This window comes from Myotis lucifugus, unplaced genomic scaffold (assembly GCF_000147115.1).
Source record: "Myotis lucifugus unplaced genomic scaffold, Myoluc2.0 scaffold_44, whole genome shotgun sequence".
Lineage (NCBI taxonomy): Eukaryota > Metazoa > Chordata > Mammalia > Chiroptera > Vespertilionidae > Myotis > Myotis lucifugus.
In genome coordinates this window covers 4,396,816-4,411,522 of record NW_005871092.1, presented here as the reverse complement: position 1 = coordinate 4,411,522, position 14,707 = coordinate 4,396,816, and the positions used below count along the sequence as shown (strand labels likewise).

The following is a 14,707-nucleotide window of genomic DNA, read 5'->3' as shown; positions in this document are numbered from 1 at the left end:
GTTTGCCAACCACGGGTCTAGACCAGTTACTTCCAACTGGTATGCCTCAAGAAGTTTTAAGGAGGCTTCATCTGTATTTGTAAATATTAATTCTTGCCCTGGCTGGTGTGGCTCAGTTGGTTGCACACAGTTGAAAAAATGCTGGTTTGATTCCTGGTCTGGCACATGCCTGGGTTGTGGGCTTAATCCCTTGTAGGGGGCATGCAGGAGGCAGCTAATCCACGTTTCCCTCTCACATCAATGTTTCTCTCTCTCTCCCTTCCTTTCCCTCTAAAAAAAATCAGTGAAAGTATGAAAATATTAATTCTTATGCTTGTGCTGGGAAGAAGGGTGTTCATTATAGTCTGTCCTATATTTTTTATTTCTGATATATTTGATTATAATGTATATAACAGAAGTATTTATTTTGTATTTTTAAGAAGTTACTCTCTTGAGAGAGAAAATGGAGAGGCGGTTGAAACTTCTTGGACTGTTCCACTGTGGTGGGACGTTCATGAATCCTGGGTTTGCCATGCAGAGTTTAATGCCAAACCTCCAGAGAGCCCAACTTTGCACAAGCAGAGAGGGCTGAGTGTGAGAAATCTCCCCCTGCCTCAAGGAAAGGGAGCTGGCCAGTGGGGAGGGAGTGAAATGGCTCAGCAGCGTGAGTCAAGGATGTTGTTGTTAACAGTTAATTATTACTGAGTATGGACAACTTGCAAAGACAATGTGCAAGGAAGAGCCACATGGCAGGATGGATTAGCTCCAGTCCTCGCCCAAGCACACAGCCCTCCGGAAAGTGGTACAAATACCTATAGACGGTAGAGGGCAATAATGAAATACATAAAAAGATCACTGAGTGAGTCATCTCTGGCAAGTAGTAGGCATTCGGGCTGACGAAGTTCATCTCATGTAAGAGTTAACATGAATAAAGATGATTTATGGTGGGGTCTGCACATTGTTTCAGAAGAACGTTCGGAGATTTGAGGGTGGGATGGTGAATTTAACCTCTGAGTCCTAATAGTGCTCTGTTTTCCAGATGAGTTCAAGTCTTGTCATATTCTAGATGTGGAGAGCGTACATGGTATTATCTTTGTATAAACAAATAAAAACCAATTCATCTTCCACATGTTTACCTTACTCAGGAACACACATGCACACGCGATCCCAGATAAATCAACCATTTAGCGAGGCTCTTTTCCCTCATCAAATTAGGATATATTAGGTTCATTAGAGGCACTTGACTTACAAATCTACGAATAAACAGTTATTTTCCTAAGCTGCATTTTGATCATCTGAAGCTACATTTCCTGTTCATTTCTAATGGTTTTCTGTAACGTTCCCCTTAAATAAAAATGGTATATCTGTGAACAAAAATATCTCAATAGACTATATTCTCTAGAGTATAAAAGGACTACATTTTCTACCCGTGCAATGATCACAGGACAGAAATGCTGACGAGAAACCTTTCTCCATGGTATTTTTGAAGAAATATCAGAGACTGCATATTCTTACAGACTTGACATCCTGAAAGGAGATCAGTATAAAACACTCAAATTAAGTCGACTTGCCATTTACCGAAAACCACTCAGCGGCCTCTACTCCTGGAATATTTTAAGCCATTTGTTGGAATTACCATCTCAAATCCTTTCGTCTCCTTCACCATAGTGGAAGGAGGAAAACAGTTTTGAGTCTTTCCATGCCCTACAAATAGAGCAACATCTCAAAGCCGAGTTTCAGACTCCCTAGACTCTGGCCCCTTAGCAGCTCTGATAATCTGGCCTGGCTATGAAGGCTGGGAAGCTTGGGTTCCCTATCAGGCTGTTTACTTAACACATGTCACATCTAAAATAAGGACTGCTTTAGCTGAAAAAGCAAGTCATTTATAAGTGTGCATTTATAAGGGCAAAAGTCAAGGCAACTGTGCAAACCACTTGTCAACTTATTTAGAGGAAATTGTGTAATCAACTTAACATACCAGTTAGCCTTTACCTGCAAGGTCAAGCTCAGAGTTCCTGCATGTCACCACACGGGCCTATTAATCACTCTGCAGGAAACTCCACATTTTTCTTCAGATTAAACTATAGAAAGTGGAGTGTGAACAGAATCTAGAGTCCATTTCCTATCAGTTTCTTTGTTTCTTCTGACTTGGTTGATGTTTCATAATTACAAATATTTTTCGACTTGTTTGTTACATGATTGAAAATGGGCTCAGAATGATATATTTCCATGTGCATTGCTGAAGGGAGTTTTATTGCACAAAGGTAAATCTAGGTATCTGATGGCTGGATGCCAACTTACTGCTGTAGATTCTAACTAGAGATAGAAAGTGTTGACACCGTTGAACAAGTAACAGATCTTTCATTCTAGGAAAAAAAAAGGATATAAGCTATTAAATTTAATACCATTTCCCCTTCTTTTTCATGCTGTCAAAAAAGTTCAGCTGTGATTTCTGAAGATATTGTAATTTGAGGCATGATTTTTCTTTAAAAAATCGCATTCAAATACCTTTAAATTTATTTTTACCTGAAAATGTCTTTATTTTGCTTTCACTGTAAAACAGCTTTATTGAGGTATAATTTATATACCATGCAACTTATCCATTTAAAGTATAAATTCAAGGTTTTTTCGTAAATTCGCCAAATTATATAGCCATTATCATAATCAATTTTAGAAAAATTTTATCTAAAAAGAAACCCTATACCCATTAGCAGTATCTCCATTTTCCCTCAACCTCTCCAGCCCTATTCTGGACATTCTATACATATGGACTCATACAACATGTGGTCTGTTGTGTCTGGCTTCGTTCACTTAGCATGTTTTCAAGGTTCATCTAGGTCAGTGGTTCTCAACCTTCCTAATGCCGCGACCCTTTAATACAGTTCCTCATGTTGTGGTGACCCCCAACCATAACATTATTTTCGTTGCTACTTCATAACTGTAATTTTGCTACTGTTATGAATCGTAATGTAAATATCTGATATGCAGGATGTATTTTCATTGTTACAAATTGAACATAATTAAAGCATAGTGATTAATCACAAAAACAATATGTAATTATATATGTGTTTTCCGATGGTCTTGGTCATTTGATCCCCAAAGGGGTCGCGACCCACAGGTTGAGAACCGCTGATCTAGGTTGTATTAGTACTTCATTTCTTTTTGTGGCTGAAAAATATACTGCATTTTATTTATCCTTTCATCATTTGATGAACATTTGGGTTATTATACTTTTTGACTATTAAGAATAATGCTGCTATACATATTCATGGCAAGTTTTTGTGTGAACACACACTTTCACTTCTCTTGGGTATATATACCTAGGAAAGGAAAGGCTGGGTCGTATGGCAGCTCCACGTTTAACATTTTAAGGAATTTCCAAACTGTTTTCCAAAGTAGGCTATGCCATTTTACATTCTCATAAGCAGTGGACGAGGGTTCTGATATCTCCATATCCTTGCCAACACTTGTTATTGTCTTTTTTATTTTAGCCATCCTAATGTGTGTGAAGTGGTATCTCACTGTGGTTCAAACATCTTTTAAAGAAAATGCTCACAGAAAATATCTGTATTGTTTTCCCAGGGCCAGTACTGTGAATACCAACCATTCTATGGTTGTAGTATCTTGTATAGCAAACAGGATGGAAGGAAGTTTAGGAAACATGGACAAAGTACACAAGAAGGCTGAGAGACTTGGGATGGTCAGGGTCTTATTTTGAATGAACAATGTTCTGAATTTCTAGACATCTAAAAACATAAACGACTAAACCATTTCCAAAGGCCATTCAAAGACACAACTTCTTTTGGTTTTGTTTGGTATTTTCTTTGCCTGACTTACTTTAGGAGAATAAACTCAATCTTAATTGCAACATGTAAGTTTAAACAATGATTAATTTGCTTCTGAGGAGCCATTTACAGCTACTGTTCTATTTGAGTAGCTTCCACGCTTATGTTTCAACTTTCTGGGGGGCTTGGACCCAGCAACAAGAAAGATAATCCTTCTTTGTGGACATTCCCACAGTTAACTCCACACACATCTGGATGGCAGTTCAATAGTCCACTGTTATTCAAACAATTTGTAATCACACATACTCTGTGTCAGCTAACAAGCCAGGGTGTATGGCTTTTCAGTATTCCGTGGCATGCAGCACGCACAATTTACAAATAAAATAGAAAACCTACAGCAAAGACAACGGCACATTCTTCGTTGCATAGCTGAGTAAAAAGAGCTCCTCTGTTGAAAGACAAGACATCACTTGTTATTTTGACAGTAAATGAAAAGAGGTTCAGAAAACCATATTTCATCTGTTAAATCTCTTAACATGAGAAAGTCTCATATCTGCAGCGCTGAAGAATCTGGGCCCATATGTTTCTCTAAGCTGGGCTTGAAGCAGAGATGGCCACACAACCACCCGCAGTACAAAACATGCAGCTGACAAAATTCTGCAAACTTATCCATCTAAGTCATGATAGACCAAAGAGGAAGGGGAGAATGGACATCCTCACTAGGGTCAACTGTTTTCTGCATTACTTTCAGCTGGAGGACGGAGGAAAGGAGGAATCCAGTTCAACTCCCCAAGTGGCTGAGTAACAATTTTGGAAACAAAGGGTCTGATAAGGCTGGAGGAAGTGAAGTTGAGCTTGTCCGGAGACTGGGGACAAGGACTGGGGACAGGCTCTCCACATGCACACCCATCGAAACCCCCGACAAGCCATTGAGACGACAAGGTGGCAGAAACAGCACGCCAAAGACCGATCGTCATGGGATAGGGAGGTGTCAGGAAATGCAACCAGAAGTGCAGCTGGGCCACATTCCACCTGCCCTGTCTGATTGACAGCAGGGTGGCCCCTGACCCCAAGGACTGCATGCATCATGGCAATCCGGAGCCCATTCAGAGCAAGTTCAGGCTTTGGAACGTGTGGAGGCCTCACCGGGGGATCATTCGGCTAGGTCACTGCTGAATTCCACAAGACTCAGGCACCAGAGGATAAAGCATTTCTTATCCAGGAGGGCTTTCCCGCTGGCTTTTTGCCCACAATGCCCTAACTTGACTTTCAGGCTCTGCTGAAAGCTTCCTAATAGAGGGCAGCCCCAAGTCCAAGGTAAACACAGTTCTGTCATCTTGTGAACTCAACAATCTCGTAATGAAATAACCATTAAGGTCCAGGTGGCTTGTGAGAGAAAGAAACTGTCACTGTTGTATTGGGAAGAAAAGACTAGTTTCTCACTGAACTTCACATGTTTTGATTACTCTCTACCCACAAAATGTTATTCCCTTTAATCCCTTTAATATTTTAGGTATCTAGTCACTTTCTTCCCAATGCATCAGGCATTCCTTGAGGACCTACTGCGTTCCAGGAATTTGTTATATCCTGGAGATATAACAAAAAAGGAAACGCAGTCCCTTCGGCCTCAAGGATCTCACAGCCTCTGAGGAGAGCCAAGTCTGCAGAGAACAATCCATCACATGAACTGATCAACACTACAGAGAGGAGAGTGAGGGGGCACAGAGGAAAGAGTGGTTATTCAGCCCGAGGGCTTGGGAGAGCCAGGACAGAAGGTAACATTTAAGCTGGGCCTTGCAAGATGAGTGAGCTCCACCTAGATGAGGGGAGGGAGCACTGGGGATGCTTTGCCAGCGACAGTGCTGCTCATACGTGGCCCAAATGAGCCCTCCTCTGTAAGACGATGAGTCAAACTGGTCAGAAACCAGATGAGGAATCTAAACTCCCTTCCCATACTCCATTTTCAGTATCCCATTCACCCCAGTCACTGGAGAGGGAAAGAACTGGATTGTGGGGCAGTGAATAGTCTCAACTTCATTAACCAGGCAGGACATTCATTCTGACCTGTGGACATCTATGGGCTAGCAGGAGGGCTGACACACCCATGTCCAGATCTGCCTACGGGGGCTGATCTCCATCTCAGCTCTCTCCCTCACATCCACAGGAAGGCAACTATTCTACGGGTCAGGTATCAAACAAACAATACATAGGAAAGGCAAAAAGAACTGCAAGAATAATGACTCAGCAACAGAAAATCATCAACTTAAGCTTTTTTTTTTTTTATCTTCAAAAGTATGTCCTGAAGGGAAAGGCAGCCACAGACAGCTTTAATTTGCCAGATCGCTGTAGGTCTCAGTGACCTTGACTGTCATCTTCACATGGATGGAGTGCTCTTGTTCTATTTTAGCGGTACCACTGCGTTTCACATATAGAGGTTCTGCGTTAAGATCACAGAGCTGGATTGAGACCTTACACGCTGTCCCTGCACCCCCAGGGAATGCAGGCTCCTTGCTCACAATTTGCCTAAAATACAGCACACCCTGTCGAAGGCATCCCAGGGAACAGAAGATGGGAAAGAGACTTTCAGAATTCTGCCTTATTATTTGCTAGAACTTTTTCTTTGAGTTCCTTTTTGTCATTTTTCAAGTTATCTCCTTATGGGACAAAATGAATAATCCATAACTCATTGGAATTTCTCCTTTTAAAAATAATTGTCAACTGTTGAGCAGGCTTTTTCCTTTGATCATTATGGATCACAGCGCTACAGGGTTGGAAGGGGTCAGAGAAGTCATCAAGAACCACAGCACATGTGATGCCAGTAGCCCCTGGGATGAGCATCCTTGTCGAGTATTCAGGTGTGGTGTGTCTACATATTTCCACCAACATCACTTCTCTACTTATTTTCCATTCAAAGCACTTCTCTCAGTGAGAAAGTTCTCTCAGATTAAGCCACAACATGTGTTCCAGTAATTTCCACCTACTGGTTGTGGGTCGAGCCTTTGGGGCCACAGAGACAAGTCTACCCATTTTTCTAAAGAACAAGTCTTGAGAAAGCTGAGAGTTCATTATGTACTTCTCACCATCTCTCACCTCTGAATGCACCCCAGTTCAGAGAGATGTCCCCAATTCTGAAATTTAGGATAGGCTCTTGTTTCTTACTGAAGGAGCTGCTTTTAGAGTTAAACCCTTCCTAACATTAAATTTCTGTCCAAACTATGCTGCTTATCCCAACCAACATAACTTTCTTTATTCCTTCATTCATCCCTCTAATCTAGCCATACATCTTTCTACCCACCCACCCATCCAACTATCCATTCATCTACCATGTATCCATCTATCCATCCATCCATCCATCCATCCATCCATTCATCTAGTACTTATTGAGAACTTGCCATGTGAGAGGTACCATTTAAGGGATTAGGTTAGAGTGGTGAACAAGATAAATAAGGTGTCTGTCCTTGAATAATTTCCAATCCAGTAAAGGCTTTTCACGATAATCAAGTAAATAAATGAAGAAAGAGAATAAGGAATAAGATATTAGGTAAGGTGGACAGGGAAAGCCTTTTTGAGGAGTGACATTAAGGAAAAGAAGGAGAAGAAGGAGCCAGCCAAGTGATGATCTAGAGCAGTGATGGCGAACCTATGATACACGTGTCAGAGGTGACACGCGAACTCATTTTTTTGGTTGATTTTTCTTTGTTAAATGGCATTTAAATATATAAAATAAATATCAAAAATATAAATCTTTGTTTTACTATGGTTGCAAATATCAAAAAATTTCTATGTGTGACATGGCAACAGAGTTAAGTTAGGATTTTTCAAAATGCTGACACGCCGAGCTCAAAAGGTTCGCCATCTCTCATCTAGAGGAAAAACGACAGGAAAATTGAATAGCCAGGGCAATAACTGAGCAAGAGTGAATGTAGGGCAGCGGGGAGAGGAAGAACAATAGGAGATGGAGTTTGAGAGGTATGGAAGGGTCAGACTACACACATACGCATATACACTTTAAATTTCACCACTCAGATTAGAGTCGTTTATAAATTCAATGTCACCTGCTTGTAGGAAGGACAAATCAAATCCATTGATCCCCGTCTCTCTGTGGTCCATGCATATGCTGCTTTTCTCCAGAATGTCAGTTAAAAATGTTATGTAATATGTCAGTGGAGTGCCACAGGGGATTCACGGACCAGACTGACAAAAATATTAATTTCAATTAAATTTCAGGATTCCTGAGTCGTCTAGGAAGAACAGGGTAAACCATGAGCCAATTCACGTAACTCAAGAACAGGCTTTGTGTGTTCTAACCAATTATACCCCTCCCCTGGTTTTAACAGCTTTGTTTATGAAGCCCATATTGAAAATCAAATGTTTATTACCATTTTTTGAAGGTGAGGTAGAGAACTTGGCAAAGTATTGATTAATAACTTGTGGATGGCTGGTGCAGGGAAACCAGTTTTGAACCCAGCTGTAAACAGTGCATCGGCACAGTGTTTCAGCTGTTTGCAGGCTCAGAGCTTGCCAGTTGGTAATTAGTTGCAGATTTTCAATTACTTCTCAGCAAACAAAATAGTTTTATTTGCATTGTTTACGTGGCATTTTATTTAGAAAGAATCTGATTATTTTTAAAGACAGTGAATCTTGAAGGTTTGGATAAAATAAATAGATACAGTTTGTAGTAGCCCTATATCTGTATTTTTGTTTTGAGTGATATCAGGGTACAGAACTTGGCTGAGATTCAATCAGCTCTATCACATGATCCCCAAATGCCTCCTGTGCAATTTGTCAAAAAGGAGATTTTTGGCAACTGCATGTAAAACTCCTGAGATTTGTAATGAGCAACATAATCTGAGGAGGAAAACCCCCCCAGTAAAGTTGCATTTTCTGCTAATTGAAACTGGTAAACCAATGTGGGTAACTTTAAATTCAATAGAAGATTAAAATAATTTTGTTTTTAAATGTTAGTCCTTGATACTTTGCATCAGGCGGGTTCTCTCCGTGACTTAGGGCTCCTTACATGCCCACACTTTTATCTTTGGAGAATGAAATTAAAACAATTCAGCAAAATACTTATTGAGGACCTACACCAGTGATGGCGAACCTTTTGAGCTCGGCGTGTCAGCATTTTGAAAAACCCTAACTTAACTCTGGTGCCGTGTCACATATAGAAATTTTTTGATATTTGCAACCATAGTAAAACAAAGATTTATATTTTTGATATTTATTTTATATATTTAAATGCCATTTAACAAAGAAAAATCAACCAAAAAATGAGTTCGCGTGTCACCTCTGACACGCGTGTCATAGGTTCGCCATCACTGACCTACACAGTGGTTAGAGATGCTACCGAATGAGGAAGGCAAGATTTCTGTGCCCAGAAAGATCAGAGTTCAGTGGGGGAAGGGATGGAACTTTATAAAGACCCTTATTAAAGACTGGCTGGAATAAGTAAGTATTATGATCAGCAAAAAGCCATGGGATTAGAAAGAAAGGAGGAATTTATCCTGACTAGCACATCAGAGAGGGAGATAAGGTAAAATGCAGTAGATGGCAAAGGAGAAATGGATCCTGCAGTTGGGAGAATTGCAGGATTCCTGAGTCGTCCAAGAAGAACAGGGTAAACCACGAGCCAATTCATGTAACTCAAGAATAAGACATCTTGGGGAGAGGGGACAGGACACATAAAGGCATGCAAGAGTGAGCAAGAACCTTGGTCAGAGACCCATGAGTCTAGTGTGGTTGGATAGACACGGTGTGTCAGGTGAGGTTGGGAATGAGGCAGAGGGAGTGGAGGAACAGAGGTGGACAGCCTTAGACAGCATGGTAAAGAACTAGAACCCTGCTCTGCAGGTGGTGGGGAGCCATGAAGAGCCCTGAGCAGAGCAGTGACATGATCAGACACATCTGTGTCTGAGAATGACCCGCTCCTGAAAAGGGTCAGGAGCATTAAGAATACACGTGAGAATGAATGGATTTTAGGAATTTCAGATGTGGAATCAACAGAACCTATAGAACAAGAAAATAATAGGTGTGAGACAAGAAGACAGGTCCAAACTGATGCTCAGGCTTCCATAGACGCCAATGACATTATCCAAGAGCAAGAACATAGGAAGAGGAATAACTGTGGTGGGGTAAGAATGATAAACACCCTTCGCCCACCCTAGAAAATGCCATAGTAAAACACTACGGCAGACCTCAAAAACATTATGCTAAGTGAAAGAAGCCAGTCATAAAAGATCACATATTACATCATTCTATTTATATGAAATATCCAAAATAGGTAAATCCACAGAGACAGGGGCTGGGGAAATGGGAGAGTAACTACTTAACAGGTACAGGGGCATCTTTTTCCATAAGGAAAATGCTTGGAAGTAGAGAAAGGCAATGGCTGTAAAACATTGTGATTATACTAACAAACAAAACAAAAACAAAAACAAACTCCCCAAACACCAGGGAAATCCATGGTACCTTGTATTCCAGAGTTGCATGTACCAAGAACCTCCTCTTAAACCCAAATAATACCAACGCAGGAAGGGAAGGCAGGACTGCGCCCATTCGCTACGCTACGCTACGCTACGCTACGCTACGTGGAATTGCCTCTTTGGTTCCAGGGGCCACACTCCTTCCTACCTGTTATTATGCAGATTTTCCTTGGAAGGCCTGGGCTGACATACTTGGGAATGCTTAATTTGCTACAACCTTATTCCTTGTGGGCATATCCTCTACTTGGGGACCGTCTGCCTTTACAATGTCAAACTCTGGCTGACCTGGTAATGTGAGCAGTCAATCCGTCATGTGGGAGACATACGAGGGGAGGGGAAGAAGGAAAGCACATAGAGAGAGGAGCATGTAGGTCAGGAAACAGTAAGGAAAACTTTCTGGCATGCACAGTGGTCATCAGTGACCCTGGGGGAATAAAGGGCTCCCTGATGCTCAGTGCATCATCAGGAAGATTAATGAACCTGTGCAAAGGCCACACACAATGTGAAAGGCCCCGTAATGGATCTCCAAATGCTGGAGTCCCTGTTTTCCAAAAGGGTCATGAAACAAGGAAGGGAAAATAGTCCCTAGTAGCCGGAGTTGGATGACCTCGGCCATGACGAACATTGCAAAGCAACGACTGGGCTTGTCTGGGATTCCCTTCATTCTCAAGTTGAATCTGATCTGACAGATGTGGTGAGTAATTAAACCCTTGTCCATTCATAGGCTGAATACTCGCACTGCCCAGAGAATGGGGCAGGAATAATGAGAGGCACAGCCCCTCTGGGACTATTCAGGAGTGCTCGGATTTGCATGGGCACATGAACCCGAAGGAAGTGGATTATGCTGGCTTGGCCAGAAAGTGGAGACTCCAAAGCGTTCTGATTTGCATAAATGATAGAAGGCCGAGAGGCTTCGGGGCTCTCCAAGGAGGCCAGGTGTAGCTGCCTTTCCTTAAATCTGGGACATTTTTGTAGCTAGATGCCTACTCAGAAGGCTCTATAGTAGGAAATTGAACTTGTGATGTGATTTGCTCAAAAATTTTGTACACATGTACCACTGTTTCCAAAAATCCTGATTTTTTACAAGCGAAGTTTCTGCACAGCCTTCTAATGAATAGATTCCTTTAATTACCTTGAAAAAAGGTGATTTGGTAAGGAGTAATGCATTCTATTATGATTACTGCTGTCAAATAATTTCTAATTTCGTGACAAGGTGCTTAAGTGAAGAATTGTTTACGGCTTTAAAAACACAGTTAATGCCTCTCAGAAAGGATTACTTTCTTTTTAAGTTTCAAATGAAGGCTACCAATTAATTAATCTATTTACATAAAAATGTCTTGGATCAGCTACCTGCAAAGATAAAGGGTGAAATCTATCCTCTAATTGAAAAAAAGAAAAAGAAAAACTGCTATAAAATATGTGGTAATAAACATACAAGAGTACTCTACAAAAAGCAAATGGAAGCCATTAATTAAAAACTGAAGTGTCCCACATTTCATTTTATTTTATGCAACATTAAAAACAGTGATGCCACAGACTTTCCTGAATAACTTTCCTTTAAACATGGCTTTCCATCTACACTATTTTACTGAATTTTCTCATTGAGAGTCATGCGAAATTACATGAAGGTTTCAGATTGGATGTACATCTCCCTTCTGTCTTTCCCCTCCCAGGTAGTTTCTCCGTGTTATCTCCCAGATTCACAGGCATCAGTCAATTGAACTTGGGTAAGGCATTCCAACTTTCGCTCCTTCAGTTCTGAACGAGCCCTACCCTTGATACAAACAGTCATTACAGACCCAGAATGAAACAAAGAAGGCAGATATTTACTAGTGAAAAACTGAAGTTCCTTAATCACTTTAATATATATAATCAAATGGAAATTATACATTGCCCAGACTAATTATATATAATTTCTTGCCATTAGGTATAAATTATTCAGACTATATCACGGAAAAAAAATAAGAAAGGTTCGTTTTTATAGCAGAATTTTCATTGTAAGGTTTATCTCTCAGTAAATCCCATCATTCTACATCTCTTCTCAAGTCTTTGATGACTTAAGTTTGTTTTCCCAAGTCCTTTCCCAGCTGACTGTACTGCCATTTTTGCTGTTGGAATTGGTCTTTTCATGGTAACTTACTAGACTTATTGACACGATGGTTGAGTAAAACACTGAGAAGAAACATGGAAAGGGGAGGAGAGAATAGAGGAGAGAATAAAAGAGGCAAGGAAATGAAGAAGAAAAATGAGAGGGAATAAAAGGGGGAAAGTTTAAAAAAATCCTATATGTACAATTTGCAATAAATAGGAAGGAGAAATGCTGAGTCTCAGAGACTGATAAGAAATGAACTGACAGCGTCAACAGGACACCTGTCAAAGGGCTCCATGTGTTGGTGAGCTGGCAGGAGTGACACTCGGGCACGCTGGCTCCGCACCACCCCTCACTCTAAATGAATTTAAAGGCACCTCTTACACTTGCTCTTTTGGACTGACAGGTTCAAGCCACGAAGTGACTATCAATTGGCAGGTCCTCTCTCTGCTTTAGAAAGGTGTGCTGAGGGCAGGAATTATTAATAAACTTCGAGAGTCACATTCTCACTAGCAGAAATGGAAAACTCAAGCTCCAGGAGTCTTTAAGGATGCAGAGAAATGAGAGTCACAGGATGGAGGAAACCAATGGATTACTGGTGGCTGTAATCTCTCTCCCTTATATGCTCACTTCCACTTTTAAGATAACCCAGATAGTTCATGTGTTTTTCTAAGAAGCTCAGTGTACTAGCTACTAACAATATTTTCATGCCATATTGGTGAATAATATGCTGTTGTTTTAAAGATATTTTTATTGATTTCAGAGAGGAAGGGAGAGGGAGTGAGAGATAAAAACATCAATGATGAGTGAGAATCATCGATTGGCTGCCTTCTGCACACCCCACACTGGGTATTGAGCCTGCAATCTGGGCATGTGCCCCGACTGGGAATCGAACTGTGACCTCCTGGTTCATAAGTTGATGCTCAACCACTGAGCCATACTGGCTGGGCTGTTGTTTGTTTTTATAGTCAATGAGACCCAGGTCCAGAGAAGTTAAATGATGCATCTTCAGTGATGCTGCTGGGGAGAGAGGTCCTGATGTTGGACCTCCTGGACTTGAGGTATGTCCAATCCAGTCCTTGATCCTGGAACTTTCTGGGGGAGTATCAGGTTAGCTCCCCACAAAGAAGGTTGAAGGAACTTTCCAGATGACACCCGGACAAGACTCTTGGCAGTACCACTGCAGCCCTGAGAAGGCACAGTCCCCTTTCTACGCCTTTGTATAGAGCATTTCATAGGTTACACCAAAGGTGTCCACCATCAGCCAATTTTCAAAAGGAGTATGGACATGGCTGTATTTTAATTGCTGCTTGTTTCTTTGAATGATGTACTACCGAAGGGGATGCTCTTCTCCCATTGCTTGTGACCTGTTCGAGCAAGCACGTCAAACTCGCGGGCCGCATGGCCTCGTTTATTTGGATGCAGAGTGTTGCCTTTGAGTCTGACATGCTTGTGGTAGAGAGTATTTTTGTATAGATCTCCTGGAAATGACCATCAGTCTGTGGTGTTTTTCCTGTGACTTCTGCTGTGTATTGTGAATATGCCCAATGTCATGGAGGGGCAGTCTTCCTGAGACACAGAGACACAACCTTCTTCACCTCAGGGAAACTGTTTCTTCAACTGCAAAACTAAGACAACAATTCCTATGTTTGGGACTGTTGATAATTCCAGATAAAGCACATTGGTTGGCACAAAAAAGGGCCATAATAAGTGGTAATTATCACAATTATTATAATAGAAAAAGAAGTGCAAGTAGTTGTTTAAGGCTATGAGACAGCTTTATTTTCAAAATTTTCTTCCCAGAGGTTGCAACTGTTCAAGTCTGTTTGCATTCTTTCTGGTCTCTGCTGATATCAACATATTATTGAAAGAGGGTTAGAAAAGTTAATCCAAGAGAAACAAATGCTTCGTGTCGCTGGCCTCTTTAAGTGACACCTTTTTAATTAATTATTACCTTTCAATGACAGTGCTGTGGCCAGGTTCCATTCCCCCTGGTGGCTGATGGGAGTTCTTGGATCAGAACTGGTTTGGAACCTTTTTAGTCAAAGAGCAAAGGAACCTTTTAAAAAATTTTTAGGAAATAAACCAAAACCAAACGAATGAATAAACTCCTAAAGGCCAGCATGATTGTTAAGGTTGAGATGTAAGACAGACCTAGTTTCCAGAGTAGCTTGGCCACTTCCGAGGGACATGATCTGAGTAAGTTGTTCCCCTACTTATAAAGTGGAGTAATAAAAACACTCAACGCTTAGGTCTATTGTGAAAGTGTTAAAAAAACCCACTAACATAAGTGCTTAGCCCATGCCTGGTACCTAGAAGTGCTCAGCAAATGATTATCATAATCATGTTACTGTCAATAAGCATAAAACTCC

General features: G+C 41.0%; 1 protein-coding gene across 3 annotated transcripts in view; it reads right to left on the bottom strand.

Moving 5' to 3' along the window:
- The window catches only part of VTI1A (vesicle transport through interaction with t-SNAREs 1A), a 306,175-nt gene that overhangs the window by 62,319 nt on the left and 229,149 nt on the right, over window positions 1–14,707 (bottom strand). Inside the window, exon 8 of one of the 3 annotated variants that reach the window (XM_023753363.1) lies at window positions 2,218–2,345. The exons of the other annotated variants lie outside the window; for them this stretch is intronic. Within the exon in view, the coding sequence (XP_023609131.1) occupies window positions 2,231–2,345 (115 nt within the window). The 3' untranslated portion in view covers window positions 2,218–2,230. Of the gene's footprint in view, window positions 1–2,217; window positions 2,346–14,707 lie in introns of those variants that run through there. 3 annotated transcript variants of the gene reach the window in all.